General features: G+C 37.7%; 1 protein-coding gene across 1 annotated transcript in view; it reads right to left on the bottom strand.

Annotated features, from left to right (window-relative positions):
- Positions 1-25816, bottom strand: part of LOC130273935 (cadherin-19-like) — a 173022-nt gene that overhangs the window by 51440 nt on the left and 95766 nt on the right. Inside the window, exons 4-6 of the mRNA XM_056521485.1 lie at positions 17680-17799; positions 6834-6998; positions 853-1040 (exon numbers count right to left, since the gene is read on the bottom strand). Of these exons, the coding sequence (XP_056377460.1) occupies positions 853-1040; positions 6834-6998; positions 17680-17799 (473 nt within the window). The remainder of the gene's footprint in view (positions 1-852; positions 1041-6833; positions 6999-17679; positions 17800-25816) is intronic.

Genomic DNA, 25816 nt, shown 5'->3' with positions numbered 1-25816 from the left:
TGATGGATCAGAGCTGTTTTAATGGCATAAAGGTGAACCAATACACAATAGATAGTGGGTGGTTTTAATGTCAAGGCTGAAGAAAGAACAAGGAAAGAGAAATATGGAAAATAAGCTTGTATATAGTAAATTACACAGTAAATGTAGGTGTTGTAAATAAGCTAATGACTAAAATATAAACACAATATAGCCTTGGCAATTGTACTGAAGGGACCAGTGATCAACATATCAAGGGACTATAATAAAAACAAAAAGGGCTCCGTTGTGCATTACCATGAGAATGTGTAAAATGCCAAGAGGGAATTTGTGCCTACCCCTGTTGGTTGTGCAGCCCAAGCACAACTTTGGAAACAGCATAGAAGGATGTACTGTGGCATCTGTCTGCAGCCTTCCCAATCAAATAACACTACAATATCACAAACAACTCATCCAGGAAAACGATGGGATTTTCTGGTGGGTGCCAAGAGAGACTTTACTCTAAGAAGGTGTGTATAAAATGTTTATTCCCAGCATGCAACACGTTTCACTGCAACAGCAGCTTCCTGAGGCATAATGCCTGAGGAAGCCCCTGTTACAGTGAAACACGTTGCATGCTGGGTAATAAACCTTTTTTACACACCTTCTTGGAGCAAAGGCTCTCTTGTTATTATCTGAAAAATAACATTGTTTTGCTGGAAGAGCAGTTTGTGATATCAAAATGACAAGGCGGCTCCTACAGTTACAAAGTGCTATAATCTTTTGAAAACTAACAGGTCATGTGGAAGATACTTTCATGACAAAAAAAAATAAAAACACACATTCATTTATAAAAATAATTCAATCAAAACAGCAAAGCAGAACAAAGTTATTTACCTTGTTTAGTGTTATTATTCCTTCTTGCGTCAAACTATCAGTACTTATATTGAACATATTGTAATCCCCCCTTTCTTCTATTGAATATGTAATTTCTGCATTTTTGCCAATGTCAATGTCGTAGGCCAAAAGTGTTCCAACAATGTCTCCAGCAATGCCTGATTCTATTATTGACATCTCGTATGTCTCTGAAAAATAAAGTGCACTTCTATGAAACGTTTGATTAATATTTGTTTTTCATGTGCAAAATATACATTTGTCTTCAAATGCTTAGAAGTACCAAAGTGCAGCCTAGAGAATTAATAGAACTTGGTGAATGGCTTTTCAATAAAAATTTCAAAAACATTTGATGATTCTTCAAATTGATTTACGGTATATAACTATGATGTCATCACTGTTTCATAAATAAGAAATCAGATAATCCTAAAATAAAATGTTGACAAAAAGTTGTACTTTTGGCCAGATACTTTTGGAATTCTCATGCCAGAAACAAATGCCAGTGTATCAGAAAGTAATACTTCCATGAATGTTTAACCCCTTAAGGATGCCGCCTGTTTTTAATCTTCATGGCTAAGCCTAATATTTCAAGTCTGGTATGTGTCTCTTTAAGTGGTAAAATCTCTGACATTCCTTTACTTAGCAAAGCAATTCTGAGATTTTCGTGAAAAAATTATTTTTTATGGCATTAACTGTATAGTGAAAATGATTTTATTTTTATTCTGTTGTTTGGTATGATTATGGCTATACCCAATTTATACATCTGTTTTCTCCTTTTCTCAACAAAATCCCTTTTTCCTCATTTTTTATGTTGTCCTGTTCTAATAGCCATAACTTTTTTTATTTGTCGTCTGACGCCATTGTGTGAGGGCTTATTTTTTGTGTGATGAGCTGTACTTTTTATTGGCATTCGTCAGGAATGGACAAGGAAGAAATGCACACTATTCTCACACACTCCCCCTGTCCCTGCCTACTTGCGTACCTGACCAAAATAACTGGTCCACAACCACTAAGACAGTCCCTTCCTATATACGTGAGGGGCGTTTTTGTCAAAATAATAAACTAATCCTCAGGGATAGATTTGGAAACAGGAGAGGAATGAAGCAGGACAGGAGAAACAGAGGATGAAGAACACTCCCGTTTGCGTTCTCGCAAACGTCTATCCAAACGTACAGCTAGAGTCATGGCTTGGTCAAGGGTGTCAAGAGAGGGATATGTAACAAGCATGTCCTTTAAGGTGTCAGATAACCCTAGTCTGAACTGACAAATCAAGGCTGGAGCATTCCAGTTGGAGGCCACACACCACTTCTGCATAGTATCTGCAAATCTGCACAGTATTCCTCTACTGGTCTGCGGCTTTGCTTTAATGTAAGCAATTGACTCTCAGCATATGCAGCGCAGTCCAGTTCAGTGTACAAAAGACAAAATCCCACAAATAAGAAGTCCACTGAGGACAACTCTGGAGCATCGGGACCAAGGGAAAATACCCATTCCTGTGGACCCCCTTGCAAGAGACATAACGATACCCACTCTTTGGGTCTCAGTACCAGATGTGTAAGGCCATAACTGGAAATACAATTTGCACCTCTCACAAAAGATTTTAAAAATTTTGTGGTTACCCGAAAATCGGTCAGGGAGACTAACTTGTGGCTCCACAGGAGCGGAAGCAGAAGCAGATGACACCTGAGGTCAGGCAGACTCCAGCTCCCGAATTCTGGCTAGCAAGCTCTGAACTAAGTGCTCCTGATCTTGCAGTCTCTGAGTCAAGGTCTAAAATAATACTGACTGAGACTGAGAAGACTCAAACTCCAAGATTCTGGAAAACAATCTCTGATTAAGCTGTTCCTGATGTTTAAGTCTCCCAGTCAAATACTGGTTTATTTTAGACTGAGATTGAGACAACTCTTGCTGCGGTACCTTCTCAGCTAAATCCTGGACCAACTTAGTCAAGCCCTGCATTTGCTCCACCAAAGCCGACATTGCCTCCATAATGCAGGAGCAGAGCAATTGCAGGTATATGGGCTTGCTATAATGTCAGGAATGGACAGGGAAGGAGTGCACACTATTCTCACCTACTCCCCCTGTCCCTGCCTACTTGCGTATCTGTCCAAAATACCAGGTCCACAGCCATGAAGACAGTCCCTTCCTATATATGTGAGGGGTCTATTTGTCAAAATAATAAACTACAATGACACAGACTTAGGTCCGGGGACAGAGGATAACAGACAGACTAACAAAAAAAGACTAAACACTCACTCAATCAGTCCGCGTCTGAAGCCAGGAGATGTCACAGTACAAAATCGCTAATACCAGAGAGAATAGTCAGAGAGAGGAGCCAAAGGTTCAAAAAATCAGATATAACAAATACAGATGACAGCTATCTAGAGTACAAACTGAGCTCTATAGCAAGCACCAACTGGTAGTAGACTGCCAGCTTATATGGAGCCAGAACAGGTGCTCCAATGAAGGTCAGCTGACCAGTCAGACAGCCGGGCATAACCCAGCAACAAAAAACAACAAAGAACCTGTCAGAACCTTTTAACCCTATAGGTTCTGACACAATTTTTGTGATTTATGCTACTTATTGATGATGTTTAACAGCTAGACAACATAAACCGAAATATGACAGTCTAAGGATATGGCAAATTCATCACTGTGGCACTGTTAAGCCACACCCTTTTTTGAGTGAGCCACAAATAGTGTCTAAAACACATAATAAGGCCACTTTTGCAGAAGCATAATACGACCACTTTTTTTTTTATCTGTATTAAGGATGTAAATAAAAGTGTCAGCTAAAATCAACTTAATTAAAAGCCCAGAAAGCTTCATGTAAATCATGAAACAAAAAATCCTATTTAGAATGCAGCATTTCAATGTATAGGAAATTGTACATGTTTTCAAGCCACAAAACATCTGTAGCCATAAAATTGATTTCCTAAACTAGATCAGGACCCCATATGTCCACTAGTGATGAGCGGCACAGGCCATATCCAAGTTTGCGATATTTCGCAAATATATGGACAAATATTTGTTCTATATTCTCAAAATTTGCATATTCAATATATTCGCAGTTATTTTTGTTTTGTGTCAATGCGCATGCGCGTATGCGCGTGCGGATAACTATATACCTATCTATCTATATTATCTATTTATCTCCTAATATTCTTGGTCTATACAGAAGTGATAATGGGTCTATGACATTTTTCATTCTGAATATTGTCATGTCATATTCACGAATATCATCATTATCTATTTAATTTTAGTGACGATATTCGCAAATATGAGGATATTCGCGAATATGAGAATATTCTCATATTCACGAATATTTGCTCTCCAGTCTAATACAGTACAGTAATATAGGAGCCTTCTTTAGACCACAAGCTGGAAGCAGGGAAGGATGAGATCACTGTGATGTGTTCTGTGGGAAAAAAAATTACAAATATTCGTAATTGCGAATATAAAGCGCTATGTTCACAATATTTGCGAATATGTGAAATTCCCAATAAATATTCGAATTGTGAATCTTCGCACTCAACACAAATGTCCACATTTCCTAGGTTTTGTGTGGAAGAGACATACATTAATGTCCAACATGAAGATATGGACAAACAGAGCAACTGATCGGGGATAGGAAAGCAACATTATCATCAGTATCACCTGCACTGCCAGCCTGTACCAACAGGTTATTGTGAGTGACACTGATGACAGATATCCTTTAAACAAAGCTTTGGTGACACGTAAAGCTTGTTTTTTCCTATTGGCAATATTGGCCAATTGTGCAATAAATACTGACTACAGTACTTTAAGCATCTAATATTGTATATTATATAATTAATAATTGATTTATCCTTTCTTACTAACCTGGGTAGAAAATTTCTGAATAATTCTTAACTGTTTTTTTAATCACTTTTCTCCATTTTCATAATGTTTGTACTATAATAATAATAATAATAATAATATATATATATATATATATATATATATATATATATATATATATATATATATATATATGATATGTTATTGCTAAATATCTATTTTTATACTGTACCTATTTTATTCTAAAAAGAACTCCAGAAAGAAATACAACTTCCTGTGAAGCATACAGCAGCTGATAAGTACTGTAAGGATTGAGATTTTTCAATAGAAGTCATTTACAAATCTGTTTAACTTTCTGGCACCAGTTGATTTGAAAAACAATTATTGTTTTCCGTTGTACCCCTTTAACCCAAAAAATACATAAAAACAGGGCATCAAATAGCTACATCATGTTCACAAAAAATATGGTCAAATTTTATGTACATATATATTTTCAGGCAATTACAGTAAAAAAAAAAAAGGAAAATGTGTCTGTAATGTGTAGGATGTGTAAACATACCCTTAAAAAATGGAATGCAAGGAGATAAAAAAAATGGATTGCAAGGAGATAAAAATAAATCTGGACATTGTGGTTAAAAACGGCTTAGTTGTTAAAGGTTGTCAAATACAATATAAATAAATTGGATATACAAATAGATATTTACAGTTCTTAACCCCTTAACGACCACGGACGTAAATGTACGTCCTGGTTTGGCGGGACTTCCCGCACCAGGACGTACATTTACGTCCAGTGTATGACCGCGAGCATCAGAACGGTGCTCACGTCATACACGGCAGGTTCCGGCTGCTAGTAGTAGCCAGGGACCCGCCCATAATGGCCGACATCCGTGATCGCGCGGATGTCTGCCATTAACCCCTCAGATGCCGTGATTAATACAGATCACGGTATCTGCGGCAGTGCGGTACTTTGAATGGATGATCGTATCGCCCGCAGCGCTGCCGCGGGGATCTGTTCATCCAGCATGGCGGCCGGAGGTCCCCTCACCTGGCTCCGGCCATCTCCCGGGGTCTTCTGCTCTGGTCTGCGATCGAGCAGACCAGAGCAGAATATGACCAATAATGCTGATCAGTGCTGTTCCCTCTACATATCAAAGCAATCAAAGGATTGCTATAGATAGTACCCTATGAGGACATAAAAAGTGTAAAATAAAAGATGAAAAATGTAAAAAAAGTAAAAAAAAGGGAAAAATCCCCTCCCCCAATAAAAATGAAAATTGTCCGTTTTTCCCATTTTACCCCCAAAAGGCATAAACTTTTTTTTATAAACATATTTGTTATTGCTGCGTGCGTAAATGTCCGTACTATCAAAATATAATGTTAATTATACCGTACGGTGAATGGCGTAAACGTAAAAAAATTGTCCAAAATTGCAGCTTTTTTGTCACATTTTATAAAAAAATTTATAAAAATTATCTAAAAGTTTTATAAATGCAAATTTGGTATCAATAAAAAGTACAGATGATGGCGCAAAAAATTAGCCCCCATACCTCCCTATATATGGAAAAATGAAAAATGATTTTAGATTACTGATTTTGTACAAAAAGTTTTCGATTTTTTTTAAGCGGTACAAAAATATAAAAGTATCTAGCCATGGGTATCATTTTAATCGTATTGACCCACAGAATAAAGAACACATGTCATTTTTACCGTAAAGTGTATAGTGTGAAAACAAAACCCTCCAAAATACGCAAAATTTTGGTTTTCATTTAAATTTCCTCCCTAAAATTTTTTTTTGCGCTGGCCGTACACTTTATGGTAAATTGAGAGGTTTCATTACAGAGTAAAATTGGTCATGCAAAAAACAAGCCCTTATATGGGTCTGTAGATGGAAATATAAAGGAGTTATGGGTTTTAGAAGGCGAGGAGGAAAAAATGAAAACGAAAAATAAAACTGGCCTGGTCCTTAAGGTGAAAATGGGCTTGGTCATGAAGGGGTTAAATCCTGTTAGGAATCTTTGGGGGGGAAAAAAAGTAAAAGCTTGCATATAAAATGAAATGCAGATAATGCTGAAAAAATATCTTAACCTTTTTTTACTCACTGTGATTTAGCACAGTATTACAGAAAAATGCCATAACAATGAATATAAAATGAAGAATTAGCTTACTTTGGGGAAATTTTGGTGCATTGTCATTGACATCCAGTACATTAATTATTACAGTGGTTGTGGTTGAGAGTGCACCAGGTTCGCCGATCATGTCTTTAGCTTGTACTATAACTTGATATTGGTCTTTAGTTTCTCTGTCCATTTGTGAACCAACTCGAATGATTCCTAATTGAAAAATAAAAACATTCATATCAACAAAATAGGGTTTTAGCTTACTCTAGATGGACTCTTGTCTTGCTTTCAACCATACAAACTATTTTACTATCAATTATAATAGTGATGATAATAGAAACAACAAAATCCTATAAAATGTAATTATAATCCCACTCTTAATTTATACATTTATATATATATAAAAAAACAAGGTTTGATGGCCACTATTATGACACTTATTATTTTTAATGCTATTTTAATTACTTTGCCCAGAAAGGAGATATTAAAGGGGTACTCTGGCGCTAAGACATCTTATCCTTTGGATAGGGGATAAGATGCCTGATTGCTGGGTTGCCGCCGCTGGGGACCCCCGTGATCTTGCACGCAGCACCCTGTTAAAATCAGTCCCCGAAGCATGTTTTCTCTGGGTCTGATTACTGGCGATCTTGGGGCCAGAGCATTGTGACATCATGGCTCCACCCCTGTGCGATGTCACACTCCGCCCCCTCAATGCAAGCCTATAGGAGGGGGTGGGGACTGATTCTAACGGGGTGCTGCGTGCAAGATCACAGGGGTCCCCAGTGTCAGGACCCCCGCGATCAGGCATCTTATCCCCTATCCTTTGGATAGGGGATGAGATGTCTAAGCGCCAGAGTACCCCTTTAATACTATTATTGATATTATTCAGTTTTTCTTTTGAATTCTAAGGCAATACACAAAAACCCAAATCCACTTTAGGTTAGTACTGTATTACTCTAAGACAAAAAAAGGTAAGTATGTGGATAAATGGCATCAATGAGAACTGTCATTGAAAAAATGATGATTATGATATTGATTTTCTTTTATTTCAGGAATGAACTGTCTTATGGCATTTTTTTGTCCATATTTGCCTAAAATCCACTGAAAGTATAAATCATGCTCATTAATTTGTTGGAATAATTAACAATTTCTCCCTTATAATACATGATTTTCCATTAACAACAAATACAATAGCACAATATTACAAGAAAATCTAACAATTTTTACTAGATTTTTAATCATGAAATTGCAGTTTTATGCTAAAAAAAATATATATATATATATTTTAACGTGTGGCCTAAAAAGCTAAAAGTTCTATATTTGCATTTGGAAGCTGTTTTTTAATATGTAGCCAAGGAGCTGTCAATGCAAGTGTAGGAGGTCATGATTAGAATAAAAAATATAAATATTAGTATACATACAAATTTAGACACATTTAGAGACTCAATAAATAGAGGGAAGATAATCTCTCTGGTATTTTATGAGTAAGTGATAGCACCAAATGAGGAATATTGAACACAGAAGGATTAAAACGTACCTGTCAGATCCCATGAAAAAAAAAAAAAAAACTATTACATGTTACTCAGTACCTAATTCTGATCATGTATATGTAATATATGTCTGAATCCCCAATATTTCACTAAAAATAGCATAATGAAGCTTCTTACTGTCCACTTCATTCTTTCTTGTGGAGGGGGTGTGTCCTTCTCTTGCCTGCATGACTCAGCTTGCTCCCTCACTCTGCTGACTCACTGCCTTTGGAGCGAGGCTGGCAGCCCTGCTCTGTAATTCTTTTCCTCTATGGGTTCATGCTGTACACACACAATCAAGGAATGTTTATTGGGGATAATTGTACTCTACCACCAAAGACAATGTGGTGAGTGTATAACTTCTTCCTTTGTCAGTCATGTGTATGATCCTTTGTCAGTCCTGTAATGCTGGGACTTGTAGTTTTGGAAAAGTTGAACAGCAGTGTTGCCTTAAGCTATGTGCCTACAGCTTTTGCAAAACTACAACTCCCAGCATGCCCAGACATCCTTTTTGCAACAGCTGGAGGCACATGATTAGTACAATTCTGTGACAATTCTGTGCTACAGCAGTGTTGCTGTAATCTGTGTCCCTCCTGCAGCCTTATCTATCAACCATCACGTGTCCATAAACCTTGGACAAGCTAATGCTGCTATGTGACTCATTAGTGTCCCAGTAGGTATGGAGACCACTAGTGGAGTGATTTTTCAAAGGCAGTTTTCTTCAATAAAATGTGGGGGAAAAAAATTAAGATCTATATTAGAAAAACTATGGTTTTGCCAAGATGTACGACATATACAAGTTTTTTTTATATATCTGACAGTGCCCATTTAAGCTAAATTATGCAGCTTACACCTGACTGTAGTAGAGTTAGTCTATAGCAGAGTTGAATCTAAATTTTTAGGGTGACCGTGGCTCACCAAACTTTGGAACATTGCCAGTTTCTGCCCGCACAAACCTGGCAATGTGAGCAATCATAGCAGGGAGGATGATAAATAAATGGCATTTCGGCGCCTACAAAAAAGGAGAAAGTACTGGGACAGTGAGATGACGTCAGGGTATACCCAGCATACTTTGCAGCTATCACATGACCCCAGGTTATCCAATGATTTGCTTGGCTTTATATGCCATTCAGCTCCCAGATCAATAGGAAACAGCATAGGAGTAAGTTTTATACAGCTAAAGCCCCATATACTGCACTATGGAGCTGCGAGACAGCAAGGACTACTGATGCCAGAAAGCCTTTGCAAATTCTATGCCACATACAATTCCACAGCAGTCTGAGCACAGCATTAATCTGTGGACTGATCTCAGACAAGGACCTCCTGTCACTACCTGCTGTAGTCTGTACAGTTTGTGCACTGCAAATCCCAGTCTAAAGTCAACCAGCTCATAAAAACTATCACATTAAAAGCAGAGCAAAGCATTGTTCAGTGTGCTGACCTCTGACAGTGACCTCCTGTCACTTGCTGCAATACAGTACATACACTACAAATCCCAGCCAGCCGTGAACCAGCCCATGAAAGCTATCATATTACAAGCAGAGCAAAGCAGTGTTCAGTAAGCTAATGTCAGACAGAGACCTACTGCAATAGAGCTGGTTCAAAACAGTTAGTGAACTACAAATCCCAGCCAGCAGTGAACATCCCCCATAGAAAAGTTAGAAAAGCTGTGGGCTGTATTGCATTTGCGACATAGCCGTCTAACGACCAGTTACGTGTATTTTTGGGATTTTATCTAAGTATTATTTCATTGCCAGTTTTGGGAGAACTCATTCTATGTGGACCAAACATTTTCTACAATTTCAATAAGGCCATAAAACCAATCTTTTCTAAAGCTTTACCAGAGAAAGTAAAAAAAAATAAAAGATGAGTTGGCTGCCATCTTTCTGAGACCAAAATTTGACACATTTGTGGCAGCTATATAAAAAACTGGGGTATAGAATATTAAAATATAACTTTTTTTTATAATGCTTCTAAAATAATAACATCCAACAAAATAATGATAAAATACAAAATAGATTGACTGTCAAGGTCTTAGATAAAAACATAAGATATCTAAAATGCACCTCACAGCAATATTGCACAAATATATTAGATTAGATAATGCTCTAAATATTAGTCATCAAAAATAACATATCATATTAAGCTGTTGTGAACTAATATCAATGCCAAGAACTTATAGGGAATATATGCATACATATGTATACATTGGTTATACAAAATATATGAGGGAGAGATATATAAATAAATTCTGAGCAGTGAATGAATGATAGGGAAGACAATAGCTCTCCCTACACTCCCTATAACTCCCTATGGTGTAGTTCAGGATTCCCTATAATAACCTGTTCCTAACTGTGTGGCACATAACTGGGGCACTTGCCCTAAGAAGGGTGACCCCTGTGCCTCTGGAACTTGCGTGCTACTCTGCACCATCCCTAGAATGTCCACACAGATAAATCACACCAATAAAGATAAAGGGCAAAGTGCTGTATAAGGTGCGGTCCACTATTGTGAACTATTGTGAATCTCGTCAGGGAGACTCCTAGTGGTTCATCATATCATGTTTCCCGAAATACACATTTTTGCCTCAGACAGATGGATAAATCTGGGCCTATCCTTTCCAGAGCATATAGTTTAGAGGGAATGGTGGGTAGGGGACCCCTTGATCACCAAATCACAGGGTGCCATTGGGTGGTCGAGTGAAAACCTCAAGGCCTCCCATGATAAAACTCCTATGATATTCTGCCAGACATATGGTCTAGTAGTACTGAAATAACAGGAAACTATCCTACACTTCCTCCCACACAAAACAACATGAAGATGGAAAAAAAAAGTTATGTTAATGAGAACAAAGTGAAAAAATAAGACAAGATCAAGTAGATGGGATATTTGATATTAACATTACATATGAGAGATTTTGAAAACTTTCTAGTCACCTTAAAACAGTCTCTCCCCATCTCTTTCCTTCCCCTAATCCATCTCAATTTTGGAATGGTGTGTACCCTTTTATCCCTTTAGTTAAAGAGATCAATTTTCCAAGATCCGCTAAACATGTGAGGGAAATTTGCTTAAAGTATACCTGTAATGTTTATTACAAATTGAGCTATGCGCAGTACTCCCTTGGAATCACTTTAGCAAATGTACCCCCCCCTCCCCCCCAGCATGGACCTGCCTCTCTCTATGTCCACATGAATAACATTACAGATTGCGGACAGCAGTCATTTATTTCACATTAATTGGAATTCACTTTTTGTCCAAAAACACTCTGTCTGTTGTGATAATATTTACAATTCATTCTTATTGTCCTACTCATCTACCAATCATTGAAGTTTTCTTTATTTTGCCAATTAAAATTTTACTTACTTTGTAATCAATCAAATACATTACATTACAGAGCCAGTGCAGGATGGATTCTAACTACTATGTCATAAATTTTTCCTGATGCTATAATCCATTGTAGCATTATGCCCAATAAATATTATGTGTTGTACACTGTAGTGTATAATGGAAATACTCTTGAACATTTCTCCTTGCAATACATTTCACAGAAAATGAAGAAAATCACTGGAAGAGGTGATTATCCTTTTTTTTTTCTCTTTAGGCTGTATCACTATCACCCAGAAACCAGAAAATGTGGTAAAATACAAAATAACAGCACACTGGCCATACTGCAGCTCAGCTGGATGCATCAGTGTCCCGCCTGACATGTCTGGCGCCAGGAATTACTTTTAAGACCGGGAGACACAGAGAGAAGCAATGGGAGGTAAGTAGAGGTTCGTTTTTACTTTTATATTGGCAACTTGTGCATGAATTAAACAAAAAAAGAAAAAAAAAATTTAAAAATACCGCCGAAGTACCCCTTACAGTGTGAAATGATTCCCTATTAACTCCTTAAATTCTAATGTTATTTTGGGTTAAAATTTTATGGATGCTCTAGAAATGCATATGCAAATAACTTTATTACCATAGGTCTTTATTAAAAACTTGGCTTACTTTTGCTTCTAAAGCCTCTGTAGCTTGCTATTTGAGTTCTATGTTCTCTCTATACTTCTACACAGGCTAAAAAAAATGTACCTTCAAACTTCCTTTTTAACCCCTTAAGGGCACAGCCATTTTTCTTTCTTTCTTGATGCCTTTTAGGAGCCAGGACTCTTATTTTCCCATCCATATATTAGGCCTTGTTTTTTTTTTTTTTTTTTTGCATGACCAATTGTACTTTGTAATAACACTTTTCATTTTGTCATGATTTACAGCAAAATCAAAAAAATATTGTTTGTTGGTACAAATTGAAAAGAAAATCAAAATGGTGTAACTTTTAGGGGGTTTTGTGTTTACACTGTGCACTTTATCGTAAAAATAACAGGTTCTATTTATTCTGTAGGTCAATACAATTAAAACAGTATCTAGTTTATATCGTTTTTTTTATTATTCTACTACTTGAAAAAGGCAAACTTTTTTTTTTAAACAAAATCGGTATGCTTAATTTTGACTTGTATAATATTTTTATTTTTCCGTATAAGATACTGTAAGGGGCTAATTTTTTGTGCTGTGATCTGTAATTTTTATTGGTATAATTTTTTGTTTTGATGGATCTTTTTGATAACTTTCTATTCATATTTTTCTGCATTTTTGGCGTTGAGTACATTTTTATTATTATTTATATTATTCAGCGTGTGGGGTCATAGTGGACCAATATATGCAATCATTAGATTGCATTCAATGCCTAATGCATAGCATTATTTTATACTTTTTAAATCCAGCAAAATAAGGTGTCAGTCCAGGTTATTCAAAAGCTTCTACATCATCAGATTGTTTAATATGAAATCTAATGCTAGATTCTAGATAACACATGCATTAATGATGGAGTATGTGCATCATTATGCATTATGCCTGTTATCCATAATGAATTTCTTTGCAGCCATCGGTGGGATGGGCAGTCACATTGCATTTAAAAGTCACAGCGTGATTTAATGTTTAATGATCTGCTGCCAGCAAATCTAACAGAGGTCTATTAGTCAATTTTACAGCAAACTAAACTTAAAATATAAAAGTATATAAACAAGATTTTTAACAGGCTCACTCAAATACCGACACCTCAATGCCAAGTACTACAAAGTCTCACCAATGCCTAAAGTAAGAAAAAAAGGATATTCCAAACAACCAAATGATTAAATGGATATAGGCAGCAGCTATAATAAATACAACTTTAATATATATGATAAAATCGTATTCCCATATATGCAATTATATCCACAGGGCCCTTGTGGGCATAAAAAAGAACTCACATATACATATAGTAACAAAAGAGTAAAAATGAATTAATAAAATATACCCCATACATAAAAAATATGTGCAATTATGGCTTCATACGCATATATAGATTCTATTCCCGAACTAGAATCTTAAGTCTAGACAATAGAGTGTGAACAAAATATAAAAGGCCAAGCAAAGGACAGAGTACAGAGGACAGGGACAGGTGCTTAGTTTCACCCATGCTACCAGTTATGTTAGATGATGTTGAATCTAATGTTGCCATCAAACTGTAACCTTCCTAAGAACTCAAAATAATTTTACTAAAATAAAGTTAGAAGTATCTAATAAATAGTATATAAACATTTCAATTTGCCACCCTTAAGTTTGCCACCCACACATTTCTGAGAACAGACCTCATGGACCCATATACTGTGCATATTTGGAGGATACACTTTCTAATATGCAGATCTTTAAAATACAATAACATTCGCATATACAGAGCATTGTACAATGTATATGTTTATATAAAGTGTAATAATCCATACAATGGGAATGAATAAATAATAAAATAAAGAAATATTGTCTGTTTATAAATGTCTTCAAAACTTAATAAACTTCACAATTGGTTGTTTAGGTTAACATAGAAGACAAAGGCAGTGTCTGACATTAAAGATAAATATATGTTCCAAATCTGAATAGAGAACTGAGGTGACACTGCATATTTTGTATTCACAGTTTGTAGGAGATATATGAAAATGGTTATTACTAATCCATATCCATTTACAATATGTAGGTCAGCTTTAGATATTGTCCTTGCTTCAGCCATACTCTCAGATGGTAAATTGTTCCTTCTATCATTTAAATGTTTAAATGGATTCTGAGATTCACACAGAATAAATTATATCTAAAGATATGTTATGCAATGCAAAACCTCCACAATTCGATCATTAGTAATGTAGCACATAAGGTAAACTTTCTTACACATGACCAGCTGTGCCTGTGGGGAGCATGTCATTGCAGACACGCGGCAGTCTGTCGCCTCCTCTATGTGTAATTTGAAGACATTTTGGAGAACTCAGTTGATTGTTGCAATGTAATGCAGAAACTGTGAGTCAGAATTTGGAATTGTCCATGAGATATACCCTCCCCTAACCACGTCCCACTGATTGACATATCAGATTCCTTAATCACAGTGATAGAGGTGCATTGAGTAAACACAGTTCACAAATAAAAACTGCATATTCACACATGCCATGAGTGACATATTAGTAAATTCAGAGTATATGTGACTATGCTCCTTTATAAATCTTTAAAAAGAGCAGAGATCTCCTGCCCTGCACCCCGGCTCTCCCCATGCATGGATCTGTGTCGATAGAGATGCATTGGGGGGGCATGTGCCAACCCTCGCTGCATGCATGAGGAAAGCAGATGAATGCGGGGAGTCTGACTGCTGGGCCCACTCACGATCAGACATTTATCTCCTATGCTTTGGATAGGGGATATATTTTTCTAAACTGCAGTACCCCTAGTTCAGTCTAAGTTTTAGACCACTTTTAACTTAGCTTAATTTTAAGGCAAAAATGTATAACAAAAAGTGGTGCCTTTCTGGCAAATGTAAGCCACTCCTCCATTTAAGAAAGCCACACCCCCTTTTCACTAAGCCCCGCATGATCCATAACGCTGATTTATTATGCATACATGCCACTTTTTTGGAGCAACCTACACCAAAGTTTTGGGGTATATCATTTTGTCGAACCCCCCTATCTGTCATTATAATTTAGAATGTTTCTGTTTTTGTCGTGCTGTTTTAGGTAACTTAAAGCTGTCACAAAAAAAAAATGTTTTATAGGTAGTTTGATGAAACCTTCTGCATTAATATCAATATTGAAGGATAAATATCTTATATATCCCTGTATATCTTTTTAGCATGCAACTTTATAATGTTAATATTTCATGTATAACTTCTTTTCTTTTTTGTAAATATATCAGTGAATTTCTTACATAGAAAATCACACAAAATAACTATGAGGATTGTTTTAGTTATTTGCCGAAGAAGTGTGAAACAATAGCATCTTTCATCCACCTAAAGAATAACGTGTAATAGTATACATTACATATTTCAATTTCCAAGCTACACTTATTTATAAACAACAGTCTTTAAAATGACAACTACTTTGCTCATCCAAGGTCCTTTGACAATGAGTTGATCATGAGAGTCTCTGCTCCCAGAGAAGACATGTAATAAGCTGGTCTTGAAAGGGGATCTAATCTTTATTTTTCCTTTGTGATGCTACCGAAGAGATTAGACATTACTCATGCTCTTTGAGATCCACTAGTAAACTAGTTTTTCTAGACCTACTCTTTGCAGAGACTGATTGAGATTGGTGATACTCGTCTATAACATTTCTATAAGTTTTTTTTATCTAATGGATTAAAGGGTTACTCTGCCCCTAGACATCTTATCCCCTATTAAAAGAATAGGGGACAAGATGTCTGATTGTAGGGGTCTGGCCACCGGGACCCCCAACGATAACCATGCACACATCTGGTGTTCTGAACATTATGTTCAAAACGCTGGGTTTGGGTGGCTGTGGTCGTGACATCATGCCACTCCCCCTCTTGATGTAATGCCACTCTCCCTCCATTCATGTCTATGGGAGGAGCACGCCTCCTCCCATAGACATGAATTGAGGGGGCGTGGTGTGACATCCCAACCACTGCCGCTTGAATCCAGTGTTCTGAACATAATGTTCAGAAAGCCAGCTGTGTGCACAGTGATCGCAGGGGGTCTCAGTGGGGGAACCTTCACAATCAGACGTCGCATCCCCTAGCCTTTGGATAAGGGATGAGATGTCTGGGGGCAGAGTACCCCTTTAATTATGTTATGCAACTGTTGCTACTTACACTTCTTTCTTTTATAGATCCAATGTTGTTTTGTGATCTTTTTGCAATGTCACCTGTATTATTTCTGAAGTTATTCTGTGTTAGTGTTTACCTTGACCTCTCCAGGGGTATTGTTAACATAATTTTTTCCATGTGAAACTCTTAGTGTATTTTCACACAGTAGTACAATATGCAGAATGTCTGCCTGGAAAACACGGGCGGACCTTCCGCTCACTTGAATGATCCTGCAGGTGCTAGGATGGCAATGCATTTCTGAGCAAAATCTGCAGAAAGGATAACAAAATCTGCAGAAACAAGTCTATTCTTTAAATTCTTTCTATTCTATAAAGAAATGGTTGTTCTGTTTTTTTTTTTTGTTTTTTTTTTGTTACAGACATATTTCCATATCATAAGCTTTAAAAAAAAAAAATAGCAAAGGCATTTGTAGGCCTTATGCTTGTTACACTATGCACTCCGGCCTCACACGCTGGCCGTGAGCGCATGGTCCCCTTACCTTCTGCTGCCGACAGGGCTGGGACTCGCATTGTGGGACGCACCCGAATGCGAGCTCCAGTCTGTCGCTCTCTGGGTGTTTCCCTTGCCTCTCGTTCTGTCTCTCTGCTCCGGCGCATGTGTCCCCGTCCCATAGGGCGTGTGCGCGCCGGAGCTTTAAGATTTAAAGGGCCAGTACGCTCATTAGTGTAACCACCTGTGTCTTGTTCATAAATTCCACCACCTTCCTCAGTTCTCTGCCGGATCTTTGTTGACTTGTGACTAGTGAAAGCGTTCCATAGTATTGCCTTGCCGTGTACTAGATCTCCTGCTCTTGTGACCTCGACCTTGCTTCTCTGCCGCCTGCCTACTGAACTTCTGCTACGTCCCGACTACGCTACTGTGCTACCTGCCCTGACTGACAGCTATCCTGACTACGAGTTGTCTCATTCCTTCTGTGCTTCACATCTCCTCAGCCTCCTGTGTGATCGAGCCGTGCCGGGGGTAGCGACCTGGGTGTCGCCTGCAGCTGCAAGCCCATCCTGCTTTGCGGCGGGCTCTGGTGAAGACCAGCGGCACCTTAGACTCCACTCCCTGGCACGGTCCGAGTCATCTGCCACACAGGTCCAGTGGATCCACATACACCGGAGTTCCTGTCTTCAGAAACATGAGTGTTACAATGCTGTGTGTGAATATACCCTAAAAGCTTAAAGAAAAATCACAATTCAGATTTTTACCTGATTTAATCTCAATAGAAAATTGTGGTTGTCCTTGTAGAATGCTGTAAACCACTCTGGCATTATTTCCATTTGTTGGATCATCTTTATCTGTGGCAATTACTTGAGTGACGTATGTGCCTACGGTTAAAATAAATAAAAATTCTGAAAAAATATTCCTTTTTACAATGACACTATTTTTAAACACTAATAAAAAACATAGACAAATAGATAAAACATGTAAAATGGCATTCAACAGATATATCTCTTTCATAGGTTTATGGCTTTATCTTGGTGAGAATACATATGCAGCACTATCTTCTTTTTGTAACCTCTAGTGCTAAATACCGGCCAAATGTCATTGCTGAATAAATGGATTCTCAGAGTACCACTTATACAGAATATTATACTCTAAAGATAATAGCTATAGAATACATTAAATGGGCCTACAGTTGCAATTGATGTAGAGGGTACTTACCAATAAAATCTTGACATAAGCAGTAGTTTATTCAATCATTTTATAAAAGCATAAACCTTAGAGAGAATCAAGAGACGCAATCTAATCTGTATATGACTGCGGATGTTGATTAGTCATAGACAACATATGTCATAAGAAAAGAAAGATGAAAGCATTTTCCTATTAAAATTGAGGCAAATGCAACACTGAACAAAGAAGATGAAGCATATAGCTTGAATGAAATGAAAGCCATACATACTCACTGAAGCATATAGAGCATAACAATATATACTAACACACAAAAAGCCCTTTCAGTTACTGTAATAGCAGGTATACATTAAAATGTCACCCAAGGAATGACTAGTTTCTATTATATAAAAAAGATTATATTATAAGGCAGGGGTTCCTAAGCACTACTTCAATCCTTTAATTACATTTGGCATTATGGGAGAAAATCTAATAATTCACATACAATGTCATGACCTGACTATGCTCATACAGTAAACCAGTGTACAATAAGTGAGGAAGGACAATAGTGGAAGTCAAAGATCATGTCTATACATGAATGGTGTTGATATGCTGGAGAATGATATATGCATCCTTATTGAGGACCATTATATTCTTCTCAAGTGACCCTTAAGATGTCATGTAAGCCGTGTTCTGGGTGCTTACAGTTCTTGATAAGTCTGTCCTTTCTATAGAATAGTGTAGAAGGCCTCTTGCTCAGGTGTTGGGTTTAAAGCAATGTTCATTAGAGGTAATTATTGTGGTTCATATGGCTAAAGGATTATATATATATATATATATATATATATATATATATATATATATATATATATACACTGCTCAAAAAATTAAGGGAGCACTTAAACAACACAATGTAGCACCAAGTCAATCACACTTCTGTGAAATCACCCTGTCCTATCAGGACTGACAATCAATTGTTGTGCAAATGGAACAGACAACAGGTGGAAATTATAGGCAACTAGCAAGAGACCCCCAATAAAGGAGTGGTTCTGCAGGTGGTGACCACAGACCACTTCTCAGTTCCTATGCTTCCTGACTGATGTTTTGGCCACTTTTGAATGCTGGCAGAGCTTTCGCTCTAGTGGTAGCATGAGACGGAGTCCGCAACCCACAAAAGTGGCTCAGGTAGTTCAACTCATCCAGGATGGCACATCAATTCGAGCTGCAGCAAGAAGGTTTGCTGTGTCTATCAGTATAGTCCGTAGAGACCGTAGGAGGGCAACAACCCAGCAGCATGACCACTAACTCTGCCTTTGTGCAAGGAGGAGCAGGGTGAGCACTGCCAGAGCCCTGCAAAATGAACTCCAGCAGGCCACAAATGTGCATGCGTCCACTGAAACGGTCAGAAACAGACTCCATGAGGGTGGTATGAGGGCCTGACATTCACAGGGGGGTTGTGCTTACAGCCCAACACCTTGCAGGATGTTTGGCATTAGCCAGAGAGCACCAAGATTGGCAAATTCGCCATTGGTGCCCTGTGCTCTTCACAGATGAAAGCAGGTTCACAATGAGCACGTGACAGACGTGACAGAGTCTGGAGATGCCATGGAGAACATTCTGCTGCCTGCAACATCCTCCTTTGGTGATGGGTCAGTTATGGTGTGGGGTGGCATTTCTTTGGGGGCCAGAGGTAGCCTGACTGTCATTAGGTACCGAGATGGGATCCTCAGACCCCTTGTCAGACCATATGCTGGTGTGGTTGGTCCTGGGTTTTGTCCTAATGCAAGACAATGTTAGACCTCATGTGGCTGGAGTGTGTCAGCAGATCCTGCAAGAGGAAGGCATTGATGCTATGGACTGGCCTGCTCGTTCTCCAGACCTGAATCCAAATAAGCACATCTGGGACATCATGTCTCACTCCATCCACCAATCCCACTTTGCATCACAGACTGTCTAGGAGTTGGTGGATGCTTTAGTCCAGGTCTGGGAGGACATCCCCCAGGAGACCATCCGCCACCTCATCAGGAGCATGCCCAGGCATTGTAGGGAGATCATACGGGCACGTGGAGGCCACACACACTACTGAGCCACATTTTGACTTGTTTTAAGGACATTACATCAAAGTTGGATCAGCCTGTAGTGTAGTTTTCCACTTTGATTTTAAGTGTGACTCCATATCCAGACCTGCATGGGTTGATAAATTTGATTTCCATTGCTAATTTTTGTGTGATTTTGTTGTCAGCACATTCAACTATGTAAAGATGAAAGTATTTCATACGATTAGTTCATTCATTCAGATCTAGGTGTTCTTCTAGGTGTGTGTATATATATATATATATATATATATATATATATATAACAATATATATATATATATATATATATATATATATATAAAACAATATATATATATATATATATATATATATATATATTGTTTTACTTGCATCAAAGTGAATCCAATGATTACCAATGCCATCACTGAGGTAACATTCTGTCTATTTGTAGCTGCCATTAGAAAGGCTAACTGCATACAGATTTATAGAGCTTCCGTTCTGTTCAAAGTCAGCTGTGTAAATCCATATGTAATAAACTCTTTCTAATGGGAGCTCCAGGCAGTCTGAATTTTATTATGTATCTCAATGACTATGTAGAAGATTTGGATCTCTGTAACAGAAAAAATGCTTTAAGCCCCTATAAAGATGCATGGTGTGTTTCCAAGACCTCCTAAAAAACCTCTACAGATGTGCCAGCAAAAGATGGAAGACACATATCACCTTTATTGTATTTATATAAGCAACTTGTGGCTCTGATTTACTATTGTAAACCCAACATGTTTTGTCGGGTTGTGCGCCAAATTCTGGTGCATTGCGCCAGAAATTCTGTCTGCGCCCCAATGTGCGCAAGAATTTGTGCCAGAATTGAAAAAAACCCGACTAGCTCTCCATTTTACCGAGAAAACCTTAAAAAGGGGCGTGTCCCCAACATTTTCACAAAAAAACAACATATTTACTAAGGTTTCCACAGAAAATGTAATGCATTTGAGCTGAGGGAAACCCTACAGATCAGAGCATGTGTAAAAAAAAAAGTAAAGTGTAGGGAAAAGTGCAAAATGTAGGGAAACCTAAAGTAGTTAATATTGTGGAAAATGAATTGTAGGGAATTAAAATCTACAAAGAAAACTACACAACTCTCTTAGTGAATCAGGGCCTATGTATGGAACCATTAGAGAGCAAGTACAGATATGGTTTACATTTAGAATTCGTAAATCAGGTTCAGCAGATTTCCAACAGACTTTTTTTTGTTAGGTTAAATATTGTTTTATTCCAATTGTGAAATAATAATGTAAAACTGAAATCATGGTGCTATAAGAGGAAAGCTTTAATGCAACTCTTACAGTACTATAGGAATAAACACACTAAAATATGTTTGTTTCTTAAATCATGAGAACATACTGGACGTAGCACCACTAACACATCTAATATTGTAGAAGTAAGACTACTAAGGCTGGGTTCACATATATCAGTCATCCGGCAAAGTTTCCCTCCGGCGTGCACCGGAGGGAAACTGATGCTAGAACTGATCCCATTCATTAGAATGGGACAGTTCACAATCATCCAGTGTCTCAATTTTGATGCCGGATGGTTGGACATGCCGGAGGGCACCGGACAGGGGAACCGCATGCCATACAATGGACGCCGCATGCCATACAACTGGTGACAACTTGTCATCAGTTGTGGCATCAGTTGCGTTGAGATTTAGGCTGAGTTCACCTATGCCGGATGCCAGACATATGTGAACCCAGCCTAACTTGAGTAATACTTCCTATACTTTTTTTCCGCATATTCGCATATTCCCTCTTTTAACTTGTGGGCCAATTAGAATGATGCAAATACAACATCCCTAGCAACCAATTGTAAAGTTGCCCACCCCCTCACTGTTTTCTTCCTCGAATATGCAGATATACGAATATTCGTCTACATATTCACAAAATATCGCGAATCACTATTGCCATGTAGGTAGGGCAGGCATTAAAAGGGTTTTCCAAAGGCCTTTTAAAATATTTAAAAACTATATTCTCCTCCCCTGGTCTCCCATAACTGCTGCTCTAAAGATTGGGGTGTTTCTCTGGTCACCAATTCTTCCTGGTTCCTGAGATGTGCCAACACCAGAGGAACTGCTCTGTAAGCCAATTACTGACTGAGGTCAGACACTGCTGCGGCCCCTGATTGGCTGAGAAGCAGGTCCTCTGGGGCCAGCACCTCACAGGGTACATTAGTGAGGAAGCTGTGAGGGAACTGGATGAGGTAAGATTAACCATGCAAAATTTACTCACAGACAACCCCTTTAATGCATAATATCAAAGAGAAAGAATTTGTAATACTTGTTCAAAGAGTAAAGTATCTAAGGTGATTACAGATTTTAAAAACTGATATAGGTTAGTTACTGTATATAACTATAAAAGTTATATAGCAAAAGATTTATTGCCTCCCTTTTATGTTATACAAATGCATGACTTCAAAATTATTCCCTCTTCTATATATAGTACATATCAGTAAAATAGTTTATATAAAGTATAAATTCAATTGTAAATGCAATTCCTTTTTATCTGACACCATGACGTTCTGTGACATATACTGTAGCTGTGAGTGGTAAGCTGAGTTAAGAGAAATGAATAAAAGTTTCTAAACCAGAGGGAAGTAAAATGGACAAGGTATTATTAACCTTTCAATTAATGATCTCCTAAATGTTCTAAAAATAAAGAGCTCATTTTAATGGACCTCTCTCTCTGAATTATCTGAAGTCATTAACTAAGAAAATTATAGATGCATATATAAGTTCATAAAAGAGAACTGGTCACAGAAGCCAAAGGTAATGTTCAAAGTGTAGCAACAGCTTGTGGGTCTAGATATGAATATATACAGTATCTCCTAATATTAATAGTTTATATGGGAATTGGAAATGTGATACATGAGCACAAACTATATGCAATAAATAAAACTGTCGAGGAATCTGCCCTGTATGTCTGCTCTTGTCTGTTGCAGGGTGCTCCATAATAATATATTGCATTTATCAAGAGTCATCATTATTCATGTCATATTTAAGATACGCTTCTTTAATAAGTAAAGCCAATTTCCCTGATTTCCCACAAGATTTTGAGTCCCAAGCTTTTCCCCAAGCACTCCCACCCTCTGACCTCACTTTGTAGTCGCTATATGACGGGTCATGCACACAGAGAGAGAGAGAGAGAGAGAGAGAGAGGAGAGAGAGAGAGAGAGAGAGAGAGAGAGAGAGAGAGAGAGAGAGAGAGAGAGAATAACACAGAAAATCCTGTCTCTACTGTATGAATTTCATATTTATCTGTCATGACATGGTTTAAAGCAATATACATCAAAGACTTATCAGCAAGTCCGAGCGATTTTCTCTCATGATATTTCTTCTTAGTTCCATACAAGTGTATCTACATGTTAAATTGAACCAAGCATATTTACTACGTTTGTTTAGAACTCTTAAGTACAAATAATGGTTTGTGCTGAAAGGTACTGGGCTCTCTAGATTCAGGTTTCACAACAAATCAAAGTGTTTCCTATTGTTAAACATTAAAGGGTTATTCCAGGCAAAATATTTCATCCCCTATCCAAAGGATAGGGGATAAGGTGTCTGAACGCGGGGGGCTCGCTGATGAGACCCCCGCGATCTCTCTGTAGCACCTGCATTCTATGCGGGTTCTGAATCTCCAGTTTCAGAAACCTCCAGGTTTCTGGGACTGGGGACGTGACATCACGCCACACCCCCTCCATTCATGTCTATGGGAGGGGGCGTGAATTTTTGCCCGGAATACCCCTTTAATGAACAACATTTTGAAAGATTGTGCCCTTTATTTTCCGCCCTTCTTTTCTTCTTTGTCCCTGTCATTTTTAGACGTCATGCCTAGCTGTCAACATGGAAGTTTGCTCAATAACATAACATTATAGTTACTTATAGAAAAATTTTATCTGTAATAAATAGATTTGTAAATACAACTTCATAATGATATTCAGGTGAAGTTGAGGGGAAAGTGGCAAAGACCACTTATTGCTTTGACATGTTGGTTTACTTGATTTTACTGGTACAAAACGAATCTGTTTAAATTGGTACAAGTATTTTCACATTTTGAAATTAGCATGATATAATGGGAAAGGAAAACCACAGGGAGGAATCTATCAATTGTAGCTTTGCAATGTCTGTCCTCATTTTAAATATATGTATTATTCTGGCGCAAAATATATAATATACATAACAAATTTGCACTATTCTCTGATAAGACAAGAGGCACCAGAACTCTGTTCGCTTGTACAAACTGTTTAGACCATTTTTATTATGGTCTACTTTGTGACAAAAATATAACGGGAATCTGTCAGCTTAATATCATGCTCAGAAATGTAGCCATGGGTAGATAACTGGTAGGGAGGTGTGGACAAATCATAGGGACAAATGGAACCTGTCACATAGCTAATGGCTGTTTGAAAAGTTATAAAATTATGTTTTTGTTTGAAAATAAAGTGGTAAGGTCGGGTTGAGCTGTAATTTTTATCACTACTACTTTATCACATATACAACTTTTTGATCAATGTTTGTTTACATTTTTCTAGTTCATCAGCAATTTTGGACTTAATTTCTTCTGGTCCATCAAAATCAGCAATTTTACACTTAGATGTTATCGGTGATCTAATGATAGAGCCTGACTCTAACCTAAATGGAGCAGGTGAGGGGACCTCCGGGCTGAACAAGGACATGTTGCAATCTAGCAGACACATTACTGAGAAACCTTTGCTTTGAATGGGGGGGACATTTTCTGGCTGAAACATGCCAGTTGAAGGCCATGTCATAAGAGGTGACTCATGTGGCCACAGAAATAAACACTTCCGCTGTTGTGGCAGCTCCTCCAGATCCCTCTCATCTGTCTAGCAGCCAGGCCTTGTCCACAGGCAGTACATTATCTGTCTTGTCCTATTGGGGAGTTTATGTCATACAGACAGCAATATTCGCCCAGTCACTCTGTTGTAGTGTCCCTTAATTCACACCACAAATACCCTTGCTGCTGGAACTACCAACCAGAGCTGCACTTACACAACCCATGATCCTTACTATTTTGGGGCACCAATCCTGATGCTACTCTCAAATGGGAGAATTTTTGGAATGCTTCAAAAAATCGATGGCTTACCAGACATAAAATCTGTTGCTACTCTCAAAAAGGGCTATTTATTGGAATGCTTGGAAAAAGCCATTTTGTCTTCTGACACCTCTATGTGCATTATAGCACTGGTAGGCATCTACTACCCGGGATACTATATGTAGCTTTATTTTAGTGTTAATAAGTATAAAAAATCTGGTGATAATAAAAGGTAGGGTTGAGACATCACTGCATGCAAGTGGAAATGTGTATGAATTTGATTGTGACACAAACCAGTGTGTTTATTACAATTTACAAGACATTGTGCAAAATAATTAAAGACTTGTTTCATCATTAAGATATTATTTACTTGATTTGACTGTCAGTTACTCTCAGGCTGTCAGATACTTGTCAGCTCTTAACCCAGTTAAATAGCTGTCAGAAAGTCAAAGAATAAAAATGTGTGAATTAGAGTGAGTAAAAGATTCCCTTATACAAAGAGAAATGGATAATGGGTAAATCATATTGAAAAGTTATGTTGGTAAAATGTAATCATAATAATGATAAAAGGGCAACAAAAC

Source organism: Hyla sarda, chromosome 5 (genome assembly GCF_029499605.1).
Source record: "Hyla sarda isolate aHylSar1 chromosome 5, aHylSar1.hap1, whole genome shotgun sequence".
Taxonomy (NCBI): Eukaryota; Metazoa; Chordata; class Amphibia; order Anura; family Hylidae; genus Hyla; species Hyla sarda.
The sequence above is the reverse complement of the archived record's forward strand: the minus strand, read 5'-3'. Positions and strand labels throughout refer to the sequence as shown.